This window comes from Haliotis asinina, chromosome 2 (assembly GCF_037392515.1).
Source record: "Haliotis asinina isolate JCU_RB_2024 chromosome 2, JCU_Hal_asi_v2, whole genome shotgun sequence".
In the NCBI taxonomy this organism is placed as follows: Eukaryota; Metazoa; Mollusca; class Gastropoda; order Lepetellida; family Haliotidae; genus Haliotis; species Haliotis asinina.
Genome location: NC_090281.1, coordinates 73,608,395 through 73,628,815, shown reverse-complemented (window position 1 = coordinate 73,628,815; position 20,421 = coordinate 73,608,395). Strand labels below are relative to the sequence as shown.

The 20,421-nt window shown below is 38.1% G+C and overlaps 1 protein-coding gene across 1 annotated transcript; it reads left to right on the top strand.

Moving 5' to 3' along the window:
• The first annotated feature begins 388 nt into the window (after positions 1 to 388).
• On the top strand, positions 389 to 17,548 carry LOC137274282 (B-box type zinc finger protein ncl-1-like). Its single transcript, XM_067807404.1, has 11 exons — positions 389 to 521; positions 3,108 to 3,608; positions 5,992 to 6,102; positions 7,299 to 7,559; positions 7,825 to 8,136; positions 9,023 to 9,422; positions 9,862 to 10,285; positions 10,889 to 11,049; positions 12,576 to 12,764; positions 15,168 to 15,319; positions 16,101 to 17,548. Exons 2-11 carry the CDS (start codon positions 3,123 to 3,125, stop codon positions 16,407 to 16,409), a joined length of 2,805 nt encoding a protein of 934 aa, XP_067663505.1. The 5' UTR covers positions 389 to 521; positions 3,108 to 3,122; the 3' UTR covers positions 16,410 to 17,548.
• Positions 17,549 to 20,421: the final 2,873 nt, after the last annotated feature.

Genomic DNA, 20,421 nt, shown 5'->3' with positions numbered 1-20,421 from the left:
ATTAGTGTAGCTGTATTAGATAGAGTTGTCTCTCGACACAACTAAAAGATATGCAGAACTATACATGCTACCAACTGCCCATCTTGCATGTAATAGGTCTTGTATAGATTTGAGAAAATACACTTATTTCAACAAGGCATGAGACCTTCACGGTATCAGGAATAACCTACAACTTGATAGAGTCTCCTGTCTATATCAAACTCTTTAGAGTCCACTGTTTAAATGTGTTGTAAACATAAATTGTGGTGATAACAGTTGGTAGGTTATCTGTTTCTGTGAATTGTGCAATTAGTTCACACATGTGGAACTTCTGTAATTTTGTCAACCACCTGTTCCACGTGATCGACCGCATTCACTCTTCCCGCCGCGAAGGCACTAGTGCGCATGTGCATTGAAATTTTCATCGATCCAAAGATGGCGGGAAGTAGATCAGTGTCCTGGTGGACGTGCTTCTATTTTCCTTAATGTGTTGCCTAAACATCGCAAGTAACAGTAACGAAACATCCCTTCATGCATTCCAGGTAGGTCATTTTCCTGCACGCATTTCCAATAACCTTTCTTGGGCGGGAACGTGCGGAGATTTCTTCCAAATTCCGCAGTCGACTGTGTGCTAATGAATCCCACGAACGACGAGACAGAACGTGACCTCAGAATGTAGGTCTTGGAAATGTTCATCGTCTGCCTGCTGCAATTTCCCCTTGTTCCCATGGATTGTTGCTGATTGGTGCATCTCCGATTTAACTGATAGTTTATATACGTATGTTTATTTATGTATGTTGCATGCAACAAGTGTTGATATCTCGTGGGCGGTTTCGTCGCACATGCGCGCGCAAGTGATGGAATTTTGCTATTTTATTTAGATGATTTTGCAATTTATATTGTCTTCACTTTGGTAATCAATTCAGTGAATTATGTATGAAGAAACACTGACGTGTCTCCCGCGCGTAGGTAATAAACACTTATTTGCATAACCCTTTTGCTGAGGCTTCATATCGTGCCCCGTGCATTAGCAGGAAATCGCACAGGGCAGAACGGAAACAACCTGTTTATCGAAATACTAAGAATCAGGAAGTAGATATGGGCTCGTTTTGTTTACATTATCATTATTATGCAAAATATGAATTTACGCTTTCTTACCATAATGGGTATTATATTTGTTTAGAGGCCATATGGTAGCAAAACAGCGAAAATTATGTGAAGTGAAAGGGTTACCATTGCCCAGGTTCAAGGTCTTTTGAGGTCGACATTCTATTTATGGATCCTTATTTATATATATACGAACTTGGTAGGCATAGTTTGTTGACGTGGTGATGGAATGAGTTAATCCGCCTTTCTTTAGTGTATTGTTTTGTGGAGGGAACCCACGCCACTTTCCGCACAATGTGTACATGCCACAACGGAGCAGCAATGCAAACCAGCTGACTTTGGTTTCGCACTAACAGGAATCAGTGAGCAAAGTAGGTCACAGCTTGGTTACAGATTGTTTAGCAACAACCAGTGCCATGGTTATACGCAGTGCTATATGCCTAGGTAATTAATTCACTTTTCATATGTTCTTCACTCACTAGTAAGGTGACAATTTTACTAAGGATTTTATCGTTGGTGAATGTTTGGTGAGTTATATGTGTCTGCACCGTAGCATTTCTGGATAGGTGTCCAAAAATGTATGTGTTTTTCATAGCTCATGATGTCTAAAATTAATATGATAGCATATTAAGTATTTGTGATTTTAGAAAGTCTCCGGTGTGTTTATGTTTTAAAGTTTGGGGTTAGAGCTGAGAGGGTACGTCAATTGTACTGGATAAACTGTAACAGGAGTTTCATAAATTAATTCACTGATTTGGGTGAAAAGGCAGATTGAATTATATTTCTTCCATTAATGTTTGTGGGTCAGTTTGTAGTTACCTTTGAATATGATAGAAGACAGTATTTCATATTTCATGTTATTCTTAAACTTTGAAGAATGCCTTGTCCTGCCCACTGTTAATATACAGCAAAACATGACTGTTGTGATTCTCACCAAGTAAAAGCTTGATAATATTTTAGTACTTATTTATCATTCATTATTTTGTGATTGTGTGGAATTTTGGATAACTTGAAAAGTTAACATATCCTTTCACCTTCAACACAACAGTGTTTTCCCCTGGCAGTATTGCACTGTGGATTGTTTCAATAAGTGAATGATAATTGGCTTATGTTTTTGATGGCCATTAGTTGGTTGATTTCCTCTGCAGCAGTGTTTGCCCTGTTGCAGAAAACCTGCATAATTTAGTCACAAATTATCTCTATGGCGCAGTGAATTTAAGACTTTGCATCATTGTTAATGTAATGCTACTGGGCCTTAAGGTCAGATAATCAAAGCTTGTAGTTTCCTGTTGTTTAAAACTGCTAAGTATATTATATGTGAGTTAACTGCTCCATGCTGATAAAATACCTGACCAGCCTTACCGTGTTATTGTTATTCAACAATGACATTTGATGTCTTGAAAGTTCCGAAGCTGACTCGCTGTCAGGACAGCTCCTAAATTTCTGTGCCAAAGGCAAACACTGCTGCAGTTGTTTTATATCCTATTGACCTTACTATGTTTGTATCCCATACAATAATTTATATGGCTAAGCTGCCTCTTTTGAAGACTAATCCAGAGGTCTTGTGTGAAGCCTATTTCACTAATCCTCAATTTATAGTTTGTCCTGCTTGAATGGGATGCAAATGTTTAGCGTGTTCACATTTTGTCTGTTATATTTAGTTCTTATTTGTAGCAAAGATGACCTGTTTACAGTAAATTTATACTGTCGACCAGAAGTAAAATAGGTCCCCAGAACCACTGACAAACAAGGAAACCAATTCTGACCAGCTGCAAGGATAAAATGATATAGTTTTGTAGCAGGTCAGATTTGGTTATCTAGTTTTTAGTACCCCTGCCAGTGTTGGAAATTGTGTCTTGGTCGTTGTCGTAATTCTGCATTTTCTGTGAAAATAAAAGTTTTGGGGCTCATTTCAACCTTACATTACATCCTGAGGCATAGTATATATACCAACCCCTTCTTATCTCTCAGATTAACTTCAGACCACTACAAAATATTGCTTCTTAATGCTTTGTTTTCAGGATCTTGTGTAAGTAATGGCCTCTGAGGACGGTTCACCAAAGGAGTCACCCATTTCCTCTCCGCTTCTGACTTCATCTTCACTGGAAAATGAGGAGCAAAAATGCCCAATCTGCGAGGAGAAATTGAAGAAACCCAAAGTGCTGACATGTCTACACGTCTTTTGTGAGGCATGTCTTGAGAAACAGATAGGAGAAGACAAGGATGAGGATGAAGACGACGGGAAGGATTCAGCTGTCTTTGTGACACCGTCTGGTCCGAATATAGTATGCTCGCAATGCAAGCAGGAGACAATCATCCCTCCAGGGGGGGCCAGTGGCCTGCCCACAGAGCATATTTTGTCCGACATGCTGGACATGACCGACATGGAAGACATGCAGTTGGTGTGTACCAGTTGCAAAGCCAAAGAGAAGGCAGTGGCCAGGTGCAGTGATTGTGCCAGCTTCCTGTGTCCAATATGTGTCACTGCCCATCAGTTCATGCGATGTTTTGAAAATCACAAAGTAAGTGACATGTACATACATTGTCATAGATCCAAATAAGAAATATAGTAAATGAGGTGCATATTTATACATGTAGAATGGATAGGTGATTATGCGTGCATTTGATGTCTGTTGTGTGTGAAAAATTGCAACAGTGCCAGTTAATTGAATTTTACTGCAATTGTACTAATTTGTAGAAAAGAGTGCACTTAGACCAATGGTTTGTTTTCAAGTGTTACAAATTAACCTTGACTGTATGATGTATTGACAGTCATCCCTCAGCGTAAATCAGGTCTTGGAATCCCCGGATAAAACCGTTTTGTTCATAACACAGGATAAAAGTCAAGTAAAATCATATTTCCCATGGCTGTAACAGAACTTTTATTTTATATAGTGTGCCCAGTCAAAACTATATCGTATCGTCAGAGTTGAAAAAAACCCAGACTTTTGAAATGATAATAGATGTATGTATAGGAAACTTGCAGTCAAACATCACAAGACATGATAATTGAAGTATTGTTCCTGCTGCCCAGGCACTCATAGATTCAACTAAGCTGGAAATAGCAATTGGCAGTGTAAAAGTTTTACTCCAACATATCAATGATTCAGTAAATAATGATCACTACATTCGGGTAAAATGTTGATGGTATTTATTGCTGTCACATTAGTACAATGCATGTTTTCTGCTAAAATAAATAAAAAATAATGTGATTCCGCTCATGCATGTTAAAAATTAAGGGCAGGTAGGTATTCAGGATTTCTGGTTTTTTAGTTATTTACTTGAAGTACAAACTAATGCCACATTTGTCAATGTGTAATTGTTTATTAAGTCAAGCTTACTACATTCATTCGACTATCTGCTAGTAAGACTGACACCTTTCGGTGCCAGGTGAAAATTATTGATATCTGAAAGCTCGTTCTTTTTTTATTCATGAGTAAAAATAGGGTCAGCTCTAGTATTTAAGGGTGGGTCAGGCAATCAGAGCCACAACATATTAATTTTTAGGTGTAGCATATGTAACATAATAATTAACATGGGCTTGGCACTTTGGAATACATGGCTGGATACATTTTAATATGAGACAGTTTAACAAGTCACCATTAACTTCCATGGTATATGCCACTTACATTGTAAAAACAATATGTTGGTAATAAATATTGTCAAATATACTTTATTCATGAGTTTCTCTGTCTGGGTCTGTGGTCCATGGATAAGTAGGTGGTAATCAGTTCATGATTGCTGGGAATAGTATCAAATGGGTGCTATTGAGGTAGGTGGTAAGTGGTCCCTTGTGAACATGATCTGTGGAAGGTGTACCCGTATAGATTGAGGTGATTCACACCTTTTCTGTTTCTGTATGCAATTTTGATGAATGAAAATAAAATTTGAATTAATCATATAAGATGAAATTGAGGAAGTTAATTTAATGCATTACGGCAAACATTGTAAGTACTTGGCTGATGGCATATGTCTTCGTAAAGTTCTGCTATTCATCTGATTTATATGAATGTTTTTAAGCATCTGAAAACCCATAGATATGTATGATGAACACTTTTCATTGCAATTTGCACTGAATTTTGCTAGTTAACAACACAATTACAGGGCTCGATTTCGTTCATTGTTCCTTGCACTGTTGCAGACCAATATTACAAATGCAACCCAGTTAGTCTAACTTGCACCAGGTGCAAGTCAATTTTTCAGTGGGTACACCTCAGGAAAAACATGAAAAATTCAAAAGCATATTTCCCTCATCATATATTGCAACCTGGTGTTTGTTGTAACTAGGTTTTTATCTTAGGTTGTTAGCACCACTTAAATCAAGCCCTGGATTAACCTGAGCAAAACAGAGAATTTATTGATATGATTTTTCTGATGACGTGAAGATGTGTGGTAGCTGAACAGCAGGTTTTTTTGTGGAAGCCACGGATTACCCTGCAATTTAACCAAATCCACGGTATCACAAAGAGCATAATTGAGAGGGGTGACCGTATGTGCCAAAATCATCTGAATAATTTGGGCACACATTTCCATTATCGTTTTGAATAGCAATGTTTGAGACACTTCATGATGCAGCTTATGCATTGTGTTAAAGTGATGGGTAGATATTCATCATCTGATTGTGCAAATGAAGCACTTCTCAAATGGTAATAAAACCTGCAAAAGCAAAAATCAGCAAAATCTTTGGGCCAGATGGTCATAGTTTTCTCAGCAAATGCAGATTTCAGATCAGATGACTATCATCTGACAGGCTTTAATCTTTACAAATACACTTCCATGAATAAACTGCAAACTTGCCAATGCCATGTTAGGCAATACTTGCCCATTCACTCACTCCTTCATAAATACATCAGTGATTTTGATTTTTCCCCCACTTCATTGGCCATATTTTTATGTTTACTCAAGGTGGTGTCTTTCGAGGAACTACAGAATGGAGGCGGCTTAACAATCCACAAACCAATTTTCTGTCCGATCCACACAAGTGAAAACCTGAAATACTACTGCAATACTTGCCAGGTCAGTTTGTCCCATGTCTTTTTCTTCAAGATGAATGATAAAATAGCAGCAGAGATCGACATGGCCAGTAGTCAATGACTGGGGACAATCTTGGCAGACCAGTCTTATATCCCCTGAATCTAGTGCATAGTTATAACTTTAGTATCTAACATGTTACATAGTTGTGCAGATATTTACTCAATGTCTGATAAACATCAAAGGGGAAGTGTACACAAAAGTTAATAAAAGTTTCTATGAAGTCTTGAAACTGTCATCATTCTTTTCAGAATGTACAATATTTTTTCCCCGACACAAAGTTGAAAGCTCGAAATAACAGTTGGCATCTCTCAGAGTCTGCCTCTTTCCTTTCACTCTTTCCCCCTCTTTCTCTGTTTAGCAAATTTCTGTTTAAGATATGAAATTTGTTTTATTTACAGTTTTTAACAAGTGCTTTTTTTGTTGTTCACACCTGATATGTTTTGCTTGATGTGACATTGACTCTCGACATTGACTATTTGTCCTTTAATAGTAAAATGTATGAAGAATCTGTCAAATAAAACCGAGTTTGAATTATTTGTGATGTCATGGGTGTAACTTAACTGGCATACGTGTAATGTGATTTTAAAAACACTGTGCAAGATAGGGAAAGTTCACCTCACCTGTTTGTATCAGATTTTTGTTCCAGAACATTCTGGGTAAGTTCATTCTCTACTCAGTGGTTGCTTGTCATATCTTCCTACGTAACCTCTGTTCTAATACGACCCTTTCATGGTGCAAGTCTTTAAGACTCGTGATTGGAGGCAATCAGATTTAGTAGTGCAATCAGCGACCTTGTTTCAAAAGTGTTCTTTCGCAATATCTCGGTAATTTCCTGATGCATCGTGAAAACTAGAACCTCTTCCCGAGCGCAATACTCCAATGTTTCTTGTAGACAGAACTCAGTCATGTCATAAGTCATATGTCATGTCAAGTTAAATCTAGGTCGATGTTACACGTGTTCTGATTGGATAGAAAAAGGGGAAATAAATCTGCCATTTTTTGCCGCTAGGGGATTTTATGAGAACTGCGAAATATGACAAGTAACATCTGTGGGAAGAGAATGAGGTAATTTAGGAAGCATCAACAGTCTGTCAGACCTAATTATTTTCCAAGAAAGCTAAGGTATTGTGGACTTAAATGTAAGACTCAGTGGTTTACGTTTGTTGGTGTGGTTGTAGGTGCCCATCTGTAACGATTGTATGCTGAGTGAGCATCGTCAGCCAGAACACAGCCATGAGAAGATTTCTGATGTTGAGGAGCAGCAGAAGGAAGAACTCAGGTCGCTGGTGACGGAGAGTAAGAGCAAGGTGACCATTTGTCAGGAGGCTACCTCTAATTTGGAGAACGCTTTGTCAGAGCTGCAGATACAGCGTGACAATGCCAAGGGCCTCATTCAAGAAACATTCCAGAGCTGCAAAGCTATACTAGAGATGAGGAAAGTAAGTATACCTGATTGTTTGAACTTGTGTAATTCTGATTTTCGAACCTCACTGGAGTCAAGACCTGACTTTAATTGATCAGTTGATACATGACTGCTCTAAGAAAAGTGAATTTGGGGAATGGTTTTCATTATGTGGCATTACTGCGAAGTTTTATATGTCATGACATGTTATTATTTGTGCATGACTTGAAGTGTTTCCTGTGTGAAACAATTTATCACTTTCTCGCGTCCATTGGGTAACAATTAGTGTTTGTTCTTCGAAGGATGATCTACTGAAGGAACTGGAAGAAATGCACTCCTCACAGGAACTAGGTATTATGGAAATGTTTCACATCGTGGGCAGCACAGTGGAGAAGATAGAAGATGCTTGTAAGTTCACAGAACGTGTCCTGGAACACGGAAACAGTGTTCAGATGCTACTGGTGAAACAACTTATCACAAGCCAGCTGATGTCCCTCATCAACAACACCCCCAAGCTGGATGTCTCGGTGGATATTAAGTTCAATGCTAACACAGATGTCTTCAAGGAAGCTGCCAAGAAAACCTTTGGATCTTTTGCCAAGGAAGAGATGAAGGTATGTTAAGTTGATACTTCTTGGATTCATTGGATGTAAAGAAATGCATGTGAAGAAACTGGATGATGTCTGTTGTGGATTTTACTCCAAAAATAATTGAAAATAAAAAAGATGAGAGATATTCTTTCCTTTCTACTAGGTTACCCACCCTTGTATCATCAGTGTCAGTTAAATCACTTCGGTTCAACGTTGGCACGTTTCTCAGTCTCTGAGTAAGGTTTACCACTTTTGTCAGTTGATACACTCGTTTTCTTAAGGAAAAATGTTTTAATGCTTGACTGTTGTCTGTTTTTACTATCCATGGTTATTTTCATTCATGATTTGGATAATACCAGTGGTCTTAAAAGGTAATGCAGGGGATATAGTCAACGCCTCGTCTGTAATCATTTTGTTTCCAGAGCATAACTCAAAAGCCGCTCAATATTTTTAGACCAAACTTGATAGATACAATAGAGTGAATCTGTGGTTGTGCCTTTTGCTATTTACAGGTTTTTGTGATTTATTGTTTTCTCAGTTTCAATGGAAACGTTTCAGGCTCTGTCACAAAATGGAGGGATAGGCTTTGTTTCTGATATTTACAGTTTTTGTGATTATTGACTTGCAACTGATGTTAGACTAATAAGTAGGTTGCACTTTGTAATATTGGGATGCACTAGTACAAGTAACAAAGCTCTAAATCGAACCCTGTAATGTGATCAGGTAGTCAGACTTGCTGACGTAGTGAAGACATTTCATCGTATCCCAATTGTGTAGATTGACACTGATCCTGTTGATAGATTGACACTGATCCTGTTGATAGCTGGATTGTCTGGTCCAGACTCAATTATATACATTCTATTATATTTGTGAAAATTCTGTTACGCATGTTCACAATTTCCTTTAACAGATTGACACTCAGCTGTCATCACTGCACTCATCATTCGACAATGATGCCTTTTCCCTGCCCCATGGAGTTCTCAGCCCAACCAGCTCCATGATGGCTGCCAGATCAAGCATCTCTGAGTTTATGCCATCACTGCGATGTATCACCCCTGTCTCAATCAACGGTAGTGTTGTTGACTCTCTGCAAAACATGGTGTCTGTGCCGCCTCCTATTGGGCGGTGCATCTCCGGTGTTGGGCACCCCTCGAGTCAAGACAGCAGTCTGTCACGTAACTCCCACAGCCCAGCAATGTCTGACAGTGGGATATCTGTGGACGCAGCCAGCACTGGTAGCAGTCAGAGTGCCACCATGATCAACATTGCAGCCATGGCTAAACTTGGATCTGTTGGTTTCAACAATCAAGGTAAGGGACAGATGTTATGCATCCTCAAACTGAATGATGTTATGAAAAGCGTGCAGTCTTCCACAGTCCACAGTCCACAGTCCAGCCTGTTCGTTTGACTAAAATTGTTCATTCTCTGCTAAGGACTAAAAGTGAAAGTAAGATATGCACAGTTGTTCCCTTAAATTGTACAGATACGTACTAGTCATTAGGATTTAGGATAAGATTGCTGGATGCACAATTTCTGTATCTTTGTTAGCAACACAAGGGTCTTTTTGGTTATAAAAAAATTGTGGCATTGCTTCCTGCTTGAAGTTTGTGTGCAGATTCAAGTGAGATTTATGATGTGCTGCTGCATACCAGTTATCATTTGTAATGGTGCTACCTTTTCCATTTAACATTGTTGTCAGTCATGTGTTGCAGTTGAAATGTATGTTATTATGACCCATCTGCGTTTCAGGTCAAGTGACTCTGAATGGTCAGGTGATATCGGGAATGAACATAAACAACCCCTCCACTGGGTCTGGTGGAGGTAATTCGAACCCAAGCAGTCGTACTCAGACCCCGCTCTCTCAACCGGACCCATCCCTGAACATTCTCACAAATGCCTCTCAGCGGTCCCCCAACTCCACCAACCTGGATACACTGGCCAATCTGTTCAGTCAGTCGTCTCAGCAGATGAATGGTGTCAGCAGCGCACTTGGTAATCTCAGCAATCTGACCAGCCTGGCCAACCTTGAAACCATGGGACTTGGGAATATGAGCAACTTAATGAACTCTCCAGATGATACAGATATTACCACTTTCGATCCATCTGTGGCTGGTGGCAGTAGTCAGTTCCCACCAATGCGACGAGTGAACAAGATGAGTGCAATGCAGATCAGGTATGAAAAGTATTCCTTTTGCGCTTTGCAAACTTGTCAGATGTTATTTTGATACTCATTTAACATGAATAGCAAGAATACAAGAATCTTATCAAAATCTTCTACCCTCACTCTGCCATAAAGTCTCTGTATTGTGGAAGTAAATTGCCAACTTCTCAAATCCCACTCAAAAGTTGTTAAACTCAGAGATGTGCACACAAAGTATGCAGTCAGTTGTTAAAGTAGAAGCCTCGGTGGCTGAGTGGGTTTGATGGAGTGGTTTAGGTGCCCACCTCCGAGCGAAGATTTTTAGCATGTTCTTACTACTTAAGTGAATATGAAGTTGGGTCCTTGAGTTTCCTAATGATACCATTTGACTCTTAGTGAACCCTTAATGCCTACAAGTCAAAGTTTGGGTGAACACAAGGATTCAGTGCTGCTTGACCACCAGTAGAGTACAGACCAGATTTCTTCTTGTTGACTGCTTGTCTGTCTTCTGTTGTTTAGTTTGCATTTTCACAATGCTGAATGCTTGTTTACCGATGCTGAACATAAAAAAATGAATTGGTCTCAAATCTGTCAGATCTTTCCTTTGTCATTGTGTTGATGTTTATCTTGGCCCAGATGCAAGTTTGGACAGCTGGGTCCAGGCAAGGGTCAGTTCAACTCTCCCCATGGCTTTTGCTTGGGTATTGATGAAGACATCATTGTGGCTGACACTAACAACCACCGGATTCAGGTGTTCGAGAAAACTGGAGAGTTCAAGTACCAGTTCGGCATACCAGGTGTGTACATCATACAGTCATTGACTCTGTTGTGTGGAGCTTCTGATAAGAATAGTCCAAGCACCTTGAGTTATTGACCCATAAAGATGCTGGTTAGAATTATTGGGTCTCCATCAAAACTTGCATGTAGGAGCCAACTTAAGGAATACCTGGGCAGACTCATTCTAAGCTTGTCATAATATCCCAATTGTGTTGATTCATTTAGTAAGTTAACTTGTCAATAACTGGATGTCAGGCCTAGACTTGAACGTTTAGTCTGTCATGCTTTAGCTAAAATTTTGGTGAGATCAACATTAAACATCAACAAACATAGACTCCAATATTTACAGTCCACAATCATGTAGTCATCCTCGATATCTCCGGGGTATTCGTTCCGAAAAGTCTCCACTATACCCTGGATGCATCTACGGCTCAGCCCGATAAATTTATTACCTCCCTTTGCTGACTCCGCTTTCTCACAGTAGCCAATCAGAGTGGTCGCCGTTATAACCGAACTTGCCAGTGTCAACAAAGATAGCAGTTGCTACTGCGAAGGTTTGCTCGCCGTCCGACTCACAATTGGGGAAATCATACATGCAACTTTATAGGTCTGTCCGAAACCTTTTTTAAAACATATGCAAGAAATCCAGGGTAGATGGATCCAGGGTATAGTGGAGACTTTTCGGAACATAGACCCTGGAGATATCGAGGATGTCATGTAGTTGGCATATTGTGGAATCTGTCATTTAATATTGAACCGACCCGTCAAGGTCCCGGGGTAGAATAGGCCTTCAGCAACCCATTTTGCCATAAAAGGCGACTCAGCTTGTTGTAAGAGGAGACTAACGTTATCGGGTGGTCAGGCTTGCTGACTTCGTTGACACGTCATCGGTTCCCAATTGCGCAGATCGTTGCTTATGATGTTGATCACTGGAATGTCTGGTCCAAACTCGATTATTTACAGACCGCCGCCATATAGCTGGAATATTGCTGAGTGCGACGTAAAACTGAAACTCACTCACTCACTAATATTGAACCTTTTCTTGGAAAATGAATCAGATTGATGGATTTGGCAGCTAAGCTTTCTGTATCTACTTTCAAATCAGACATTGTTTTGTTTCAGTTATGCTTGACAGTTATGCTTGTTCTTGCATAATTTATGAAAAAGTGGTGTATCCTACTCTTTCTGTAGAACTGTGGTGACAAACTTTATTGTGATAGGATCTTGTTCATTAGGTCACAACACCTAAATTTTGATGCATAAGCATTTTAAAGCCTTTGTACATCATCAAAAGGAAAGATAGTGGTCAAACCCAAATTGCTGTCGTAAATGTGTGATGACCATTTCTATATTAATGTGGACAAACGCTCTATCTGAAAATTGTAATATCATGTTTAGGAAGTACTGATAAGCATGTACTGATAAACCTCCAGTTTAATGTTTGATATGAGTGTTCGTGAGTTGGAAGATATCATGACGATCAGAATTTTTGGATCTTCCTACCTGAAATAATCTAACACCTGAGTAACTCCAGCTTATACTGCAGGTCGAGAGGAGGGACAGCTATGGTATCCGCGTAAGGTGGCTGTGATGAGGACATCAGGGAAGTATGTTGTGTGTGACCGTGGTAATGAGCGCTCACGAATGCAAATCTTTACAAAGAATGGACATTTTGTCAAGAAGATAGCTATCCGCTACATAGACATTGTAGCTGGACTGGCTATTACACAGCAGGGTAAGTAAAGTTCTACTACCTGTTTTGTTTTTTTGTTTTTTTGGTTTTTTTTAATTCCTTCTTCCTCTTCCCCCCTCCCCCCCTCCCCCCGCATGTAATGTGGGGGGATATAGTCGACACCTCATCTGTCTGTCCGTCCGTAATCATTTTGTAATCATAACTCAGAAACTGTTCAATATTTTTACACCAAACTTAATAGATATAGTAATCTCAGCCTATGGTTGTGCCTTTTGCTATTTACAGATTTTTGGCATTTATATTTTTTTTTGTTTTTCCATGGAACATTTTAGTGTTAGTCTTATGGTGGGGTGGGCTTCGTTTCCGGAGCAGAACTCAAAAACTGTTCAGTATTTTTCTGCAGAACTTGGTAGATATATCAGTCAGAACCTAAAGTGGTGCTTTTTGCTATGTACAGGATCTTGTGATGTATTATGTTCTTGGTTTGCATGGAAGCGTATCGTACTTAGTCTCAAAAGTGAGAGGTGTGTTTCGTTTCCGGAGCAGAACTCAAAAACTTCTTAATATCTGTCAGTGATACTTGGTAGATATGTGTGGCAGACCCCAAGGTGGTGCCTTTTGCTATTTACAGGTTTTTATGACGTATTATTTTCTTGGTTCCATGAACACAACTCGAAAACCATTTCATATCTTGCAAAAGATCTTGGCAGATATACGAGAGAGATCTTTAAATGGTGACTTTTACTGATTACAGATATATGTCATTTATATTTTTCATGAATTCCATGGAAACAATTCTGACTTGGTCTAAAAACACAATAAGTAACTGTCGGATGATTTGTCCTTTCAAATATGTGGGGGCCAGAGGGATATGTCATCTTCTGATCACTCTTGTATCCCACAGTGTTAACCTATACTAATTAACTTTGTTTTTATTGGGTTGAACAGTCGATTAGTTAAAATCGGTTAAAAGCTAAGCATGCATAGTTGTTACTGCATAATTAGGGGATAACTAGGGGCTATATTACCACTGGTATATGTCCCCAATTAGTTAAAGACAGTACAGTTATCCCCATTCTAATTCAACCCTTTTTATGCTGTTTTTCGTGAAAGAAATACATTATTTATATGAGGACAAAGTTCCCCCAGGTCAAAGGTTAGTCATATTACTCCTTGAACTTGCACAATCGCCAGACAAATTAGTTCCCTCCAACACGTTTGTTATGTGCAAACTGACTATAAGTAAGTCGTAGTGTTACAGTTAAAATGAATGGCATTAACAAGAAACTGTCCTCTGGTTATCAGAAATGAGCGGGCAGCTGCAGCTAAAAATGGCCCTGTGATTCTTTACCGATGGACCATTAACTGTTGTGTTGTCAAATGATGTCTCATAGGGTGATGTCAATTTATGGCATTGACCAGTCAGTAGTCATGTTTCATACTTAGTTGACTTTGAATTCTCACAACATCTATCTACTGGTAGTGGTGCACCGATCTATGAAATAATCTGCTTATTGATCGCAGGACACTCAAAATGTGATAGTTAAAATAATTTCCGGTTGATAACACTGTATGCTATCTTCAAGAATAACATCAACGATTGGTGTACATGCAATATTTGTGAATACCTCCAGCTCAATTCTCAGTCACAGCCATAATCCAGTCAAGTATATTTATAAATTGCTGTGGGAGCAGTTTCTTTCTTGTTGTGCAGATAGTGACTTGCAGCAAGCATTGATTAGGGTTTCGTAAACGCATGTCATGAAAAAAATTATTCTAAAAACAACGAATACTCCTGAGCATATACAGCACTTAACTGTGAACAAAATGCCTTTCCCACACCTGTTTGCTTTGCAATAATATTTGGCATTTGCAAAAGGCTCGATTTTCATCAAATTCATGAACAAGGATGGAAATGGGTAGCTTTATTGATATTTGTCACGTCTACTCTTAGATATATGGCCATTATATCCTGATTTATGCATCAAATTTGACATGTAGATCTAGAGTTCAACTTTTTTCAATTTTCGCACAAATAAGCTCTGTACATTTCGTTTAACTGTAAATATCGTGATCTACTTGTCAAATGCTACATGATTTTCCATATCCTTTTGTCAAAGTGTGTTGTAATCCATTTCTGAATAATGGGTTACAATCTTGTGTCATATAACATATCTTTGTTAGAAGCAGTTGTATAGCAGTCGTTTCATCAGCCGATCTTGTGTTCATAAATCCATACTTGTAGTTGATCATTTGTCGATAATTGGTCGACAGAAGACATTGATAATTGATTGTGGTTTTAGGGGTCGATTACAACTCTTATCTACTGGGACTACCATTCCCTATCTTTTGTCTAGGATATAATCTGTGAAATAGAGAGTCTGGTGTAATATTAGATTAGTTCCTATTTGTGGAAACTGTAACATAGTCTGTGTTCTTTTACAGGTCACATTGTGGCGGTTGATAGTGTTTCACCTACAGTTTTCTGTATTGGTGAATCTGGAGATCTGATAAAGTGGTTTGACTGTAGTGACTACATGAGAGAACCATCAGACATTGCTATCAGTGGGAAGGAATACTTTGTCTGTGACTTTAAGGTATGTAGGTTTACACATCCAGTGGGACTGATGAAGTGTCACTGTTTACCTTTAGTTTCCTTTCAATATTCTGGATGAGAGAGATCTCCAGTACCTCAGATAGTTTCTAAAGGGGATCTGGTGGTAAGGCTGAGTTATATGTTTTGTTGTTAGTGATATGCTTATTGATAATCACAGCTCAGTAATTGATGAATCATTGTTATCATAAACAGAACAAGTGTGGGCAATAACATCACACAATCATAACACTGAAAACAAATCAATTTATTGCATGGTCAAGATGATCAAGGACAGTTCCTGTTGAGATACACCTATACAAGTATGCTATATATACAGTTCAGTTTTGTGAATCAGAAACTATGTTAGTTGTTTATGTCTTGATGTAACAAACATGACCATGCGAAAAACTTTCTTAAGTTTTGTTGATGTTTTATGTCTTTTGAATAGTGATTAGTCGCCCAAGCTCATTTATAATCACTGAAGCAAGTGAGATTGATACATTAACTGATGGTTCGGTCTGTCACACCAGCTGTAGTCACTATATTCAGTGGCATGGATCATTACATTGATTGCCACAAGTTTATCAGGACGTAGTTTCCTTACGTGTCACATTGATGCAACAACTATTCATTACAGAAAGTAATTGGGGGCATACCACTGTTATGGAAATGTCATGGAAAGCAAGCAGAAAAATTTGCTTTCCTTTAAACATTGCTGTCGTGTAGCATAGTGGGTGTGGAAATGAGCCACAAAGGTCAGAATCTCTTCCTCTATCTTGTAGGGCCACTGTGTGGTAGTGTTCAACGAGGACGGACAGTTCATGAGACGCATTGGTTGTGAGAACATCACCAACTACCCCAACGGCATTGACATCAGCGATGCAGGCGATGTCCTTGTAGGTGACAGTCACGGCAATCGCTTCCACGTTGCGGTGTTCCAACGGGATGGCTCTCTGATAGGAGAGTTCCAGTGTCCCTACGTGAAAGTGTCACGTTGCTGTGGGCTAAAGATCACCTCTGAGGGTTACATTGTCACACTTGCCAAGAATAACCACCATGTTCTGGTGTTAAACACTTTATATATCACTTAACTCATGTGCCAATATTCCTCAGTGTAACTGTGGGGATTTACTATTGGATTCCTTTAGTTATATTATTATATTACTATTATGTTTACTGTTTATCCTTATATTATTATATTACATTTATTTAGGTCCACAATTAATACTGAATACAGGATAATGATTCCTTGAGGTAACTAACCTCTGTTGGCAAGATATATAGTTTTTTAAGCACAGATTTATATAACTGTATCCAATAGTCAGATTGTTAACATTTTGTCACGTTTTATGAACAGATTGGGTGTCCAGGGACAGTCAGTCTCCTAGCCGTAGATAAAAGTAACCATATTTGGGCTCTAATTGCCAATCAACCTTATGCAACATGCTTTATTTCTAGTCACATATACTCAGTCTTAACATGACCATTATTTTTTGCTGTGCCTTAAGGGATTATTGTTTTTTTTTCTGTGTTCATAGTATAAAGCTTTACAAGAGATCATATTATATTTTCATTGGTGATGTTGACCAAATTATCACTTTTGTGTTGTAAATTTATTCACCTTTTTTGAAGTTATTTGCATATACTATAGAGAAGCCAAGATTGCTCATGCAAAATGTTTGTATATCTAAAAGACCATTCATAGTTTTACCCACCATACTTATTTAGTGTATGCATCTAATCAAAATGTTGTTGTTTACTACTGTGTTAATTTCATATTGGTTTATGCCATTTCCTAATCTTAGGGCCATTTCATGGAAGAGTTAAATGTGAATATTTAGTTTTTCAAAGGTATTCCAGAAGATATATTTTATCCAGTAAATTTTTGGACTGCAGTTTAATGATTGAAGAGGTGTTGCTCCCTTTTGAGCTCACCCTCTTCCGTGCATTGTTTAGTCGTCTCCAAGTGTTGACGTTTCGGAACATTTCACTCCAGACAATCTAGTTTTAGTGGTCATCACAACGAGCTTTTCATTCATTTAGATGGTGTTCATGTTCTTTTCAATTCCAGTTTTGAATTTAACTCATAATACTGTAAAAAAAAAAATGTTAACTTTTTGAGATACTGTTTTATTATTGTCAACTCCTTTAAGATTTTTGAACTGTTTGCATTTAGAGTTTTGAAGATTAATTTTCAAGTTTACCAAGTTTACTTTTGAGAGAAAAAAAAGAGAGGATTTCACATCCGTGTAAAGACTGATATTTCCATCTTGGTCAGGATTCAATGAAGGGTAACGGGAGAAGAGTTGACATGTTTTAATAACAATAGATCAAGAAGTGTTTGTTATGGCCATTGCTGTGGCAGAGGATGAGGAGAAATGTAACCAATCGTAGATGGCTAACGTTTTGAGTGCATGTTTTGAGACCAGACTGTTTTTATTATTAATATCAGGGGAGGCAGCGAGGTGGCCTCCTCCCTCCCTCCCTCCTCCCCCTCCCCCAACTTCACAGGTACTCTGTGTCGGAGCTAGACAGGGACATTGTTATACATATACACATTATATATATACATATACATATTAATTTTTGGTGCTCTAACTGTACAGCTCTATTCAGGCTTTTAGTTTATTACATTATAGTTTTATTTCGTGTAGTTAAAGTGTGGTCAATAGATGTCACACCTATACATGCGGATTATTCAGTTGAGAAACTTACCATTCTTATTATTGGAGAGAGAGAAGAGAGAGACAGAATTTAGTCAAATAGCACTAATCACTCCTACCTTGCCTGCCCAGTATTTAGTGACCACTCAACGCTGACAGTTGTGGTGAGAGAAGAGTCAGCAGGTTGACGTGTCTACAATTAGGCGTTTTCTTTTATTTGGTATTATCCTGTATTATTTTTGAAATACTTTTCTATTAATTACACTTTTCATATACAATTATATATTTAATTGATGTTTTGCAATGTTATTTTTCCTAATGTTCAGCTGATATTTTTTGATCATCTCTCTTTCTGTTGATTTTGTCAAAGCAATGCCCATTGCAGAGAGCTGCCATCTGATCACCGTGAAAAGACGGAATTCCAGGATTCACATTGGGCCGGCCACCTCTTGAAATAACACTTTACACTGTTGCAGGAGAATTGCAGTTGGTACTACTTGATTTTAACAGTTATTCATGTTTGGGTTGATCGTTCCAGTTAACTCAGTGTTTACTTACAGTTTTGCATTGAAAAATGATTTGTTTATCAATTGAAGCATGTGCTTTTTATTTTTTGCCATTCCCTAGTTTATGTTAATTTTTGAGAAAATCACATTGCAATGATATACAATGATACACAGGTAAAATCATTGTATTAGTTATTGTACACTGATTTTACTGTGTGCCGACTCCTCCGAGGCTTGAGTCTGTACCCCATGACAGGTATGCAGTTGTTTTGAGTCGTCAGAGTCGTCTTTTATGGGAAAGGGGGTGGGAGGGAGGGTACAGGGAATCAGCATTTCAACGTATGATACTTATTTACTCATATCTTGCTTTTTACAAACCGTGCCATATTTTAATGGCGGTCCTTGATCAAATTGTGTGTTGACCGTGATCTCTATTTTCCCTACTATCAGTATTTACTGTTTACAATACCCAGTGTTGCTCATTCTTCTCTTATTGACATATATTTATGTAATTCAGCCTTCTGTCAGAAGCAGATGTTCAGAAATAAGCTCTTGAAAAAGTATACATTGCCAAAAACTTTCCTATGCAGAGAACTGTTTTGTAAGTCCCTGACACAGTTCTGAGTTTTTGAAGTTTTTGACAGTGCTGGTGTTTTATGTACTGTCATCTTCATCAAGACGTGAAAGGAGAATTCCTCATGTCTTAGAGAAGCACAATGTAGTTTCTGAAGAAATAATTTGGATGTTTACATCCATCAGAGTTGTGATCTACATAATTGTTTTTCAATAAGTGCCAAAATAATATACTTTACCTTTTTCCTATTTTCATAGCAAACATATCAGTCAAGCTGTCCCTTTTCATAATAATTGTCCTAAATGACACTGGCATAACACCTGTTGACTCCACGTACAATAGGCAGTATGCAATAGAAAATCAAATTTGAAGTAGTTCATGCCTCAGGTTAGATGTACACACAAGATAGACATTTCGTTCCACAAATACTGACGAAATCATTGATATAGCAAATGTGTCAAAGTTATTACTGCATTTATGCTATTTCATGGGAGAAGAACTACTGAAATGTTTTTAGTGAAGTCTACTCAAAAGCAAAAATTCTATTCTACATCACATTGTATGTGGAAACATGAAATATACGTCATTTTTGGCCATGGTACATTGCAGAAGAAAAAAATTTGCATTTTTAATTTACCAAGTTATTTGAAGAAACAAAATATATAGCATTAATGCTTTATGAAGCTTGATAGGGCAGTCATTTTATTAGTGAAACAGACTGCTACTTTAGAGCTGTAGATTAAATATGAAAACACATTAATTTTCAGCTGGTGTATTCAAGGAATAGAAATACCAGTCCAGTGAACTGGTACACTGGTTTGCTGCTGAAACAATGAAATCTTGCATGGATCTGTGATGTGGTTTTGACAATGTTTTATTATACAACTGGATAGCAATAAACCTACCCTCACAATTCAGTTGAGAATTTTCACATCACCGATTTTAAGATCAATGATTTTAATGGGAACCTGGCCTTTTGCATCCTTTTGAGTTGTTTTATTCACAGCACATATCTTCTATATTGTGTATATATGATTATGTATAAGAAAACAGGGAGAGAAAAGTGATGTGAAAATTCTGATTGTAAACAGGGATCATTTTTCAATGATGGCTAAGGCTATTTCTCCAATAGGTGCCTTGATAAAACCCAAATCAATTTGGTATCCCTTTGTTTTTCCTTGTTTTATATAAATTTACACTGACCGTGATGTACTGGTTTGCTCAATTGTCTGTTTGGATTTGTTTTCCTAAAGTTTGTGTAGTTAAGACAGTTCTAAAGTAAAGTATTAAAGTTATCATGTTCAGGATTGTGGCCATAGAAAATTTGTTCCAGTCGGTTGATGTCCTAGAAGAGGTCTGT

Excerpts from the sequence above, each read along its gene's own strand:
- LOC137274282 (XM_067807404.1), top strand. The coding sequence starts at position 3,123 with ATGGCCTCTGAGGACGGTTCACCAAAGGAGTCACCCATTTCCTCTCCG. Across the intron at positions 7,560-7,824 it reads CTATACTAGAGATGAGGAAA|GATGATCTACTGAAGGAACT; the intron begins GTAAGTATACCT and ends TGTTCTTCGAAG. Across the intron at positions 11,050-12,575 it reads GTACCAGTTCGGCATACCAG|GTCGAGAGGAGGGACAGCTA; the intron begins GTGTGTACATCA and ends CTTATACTGCAG.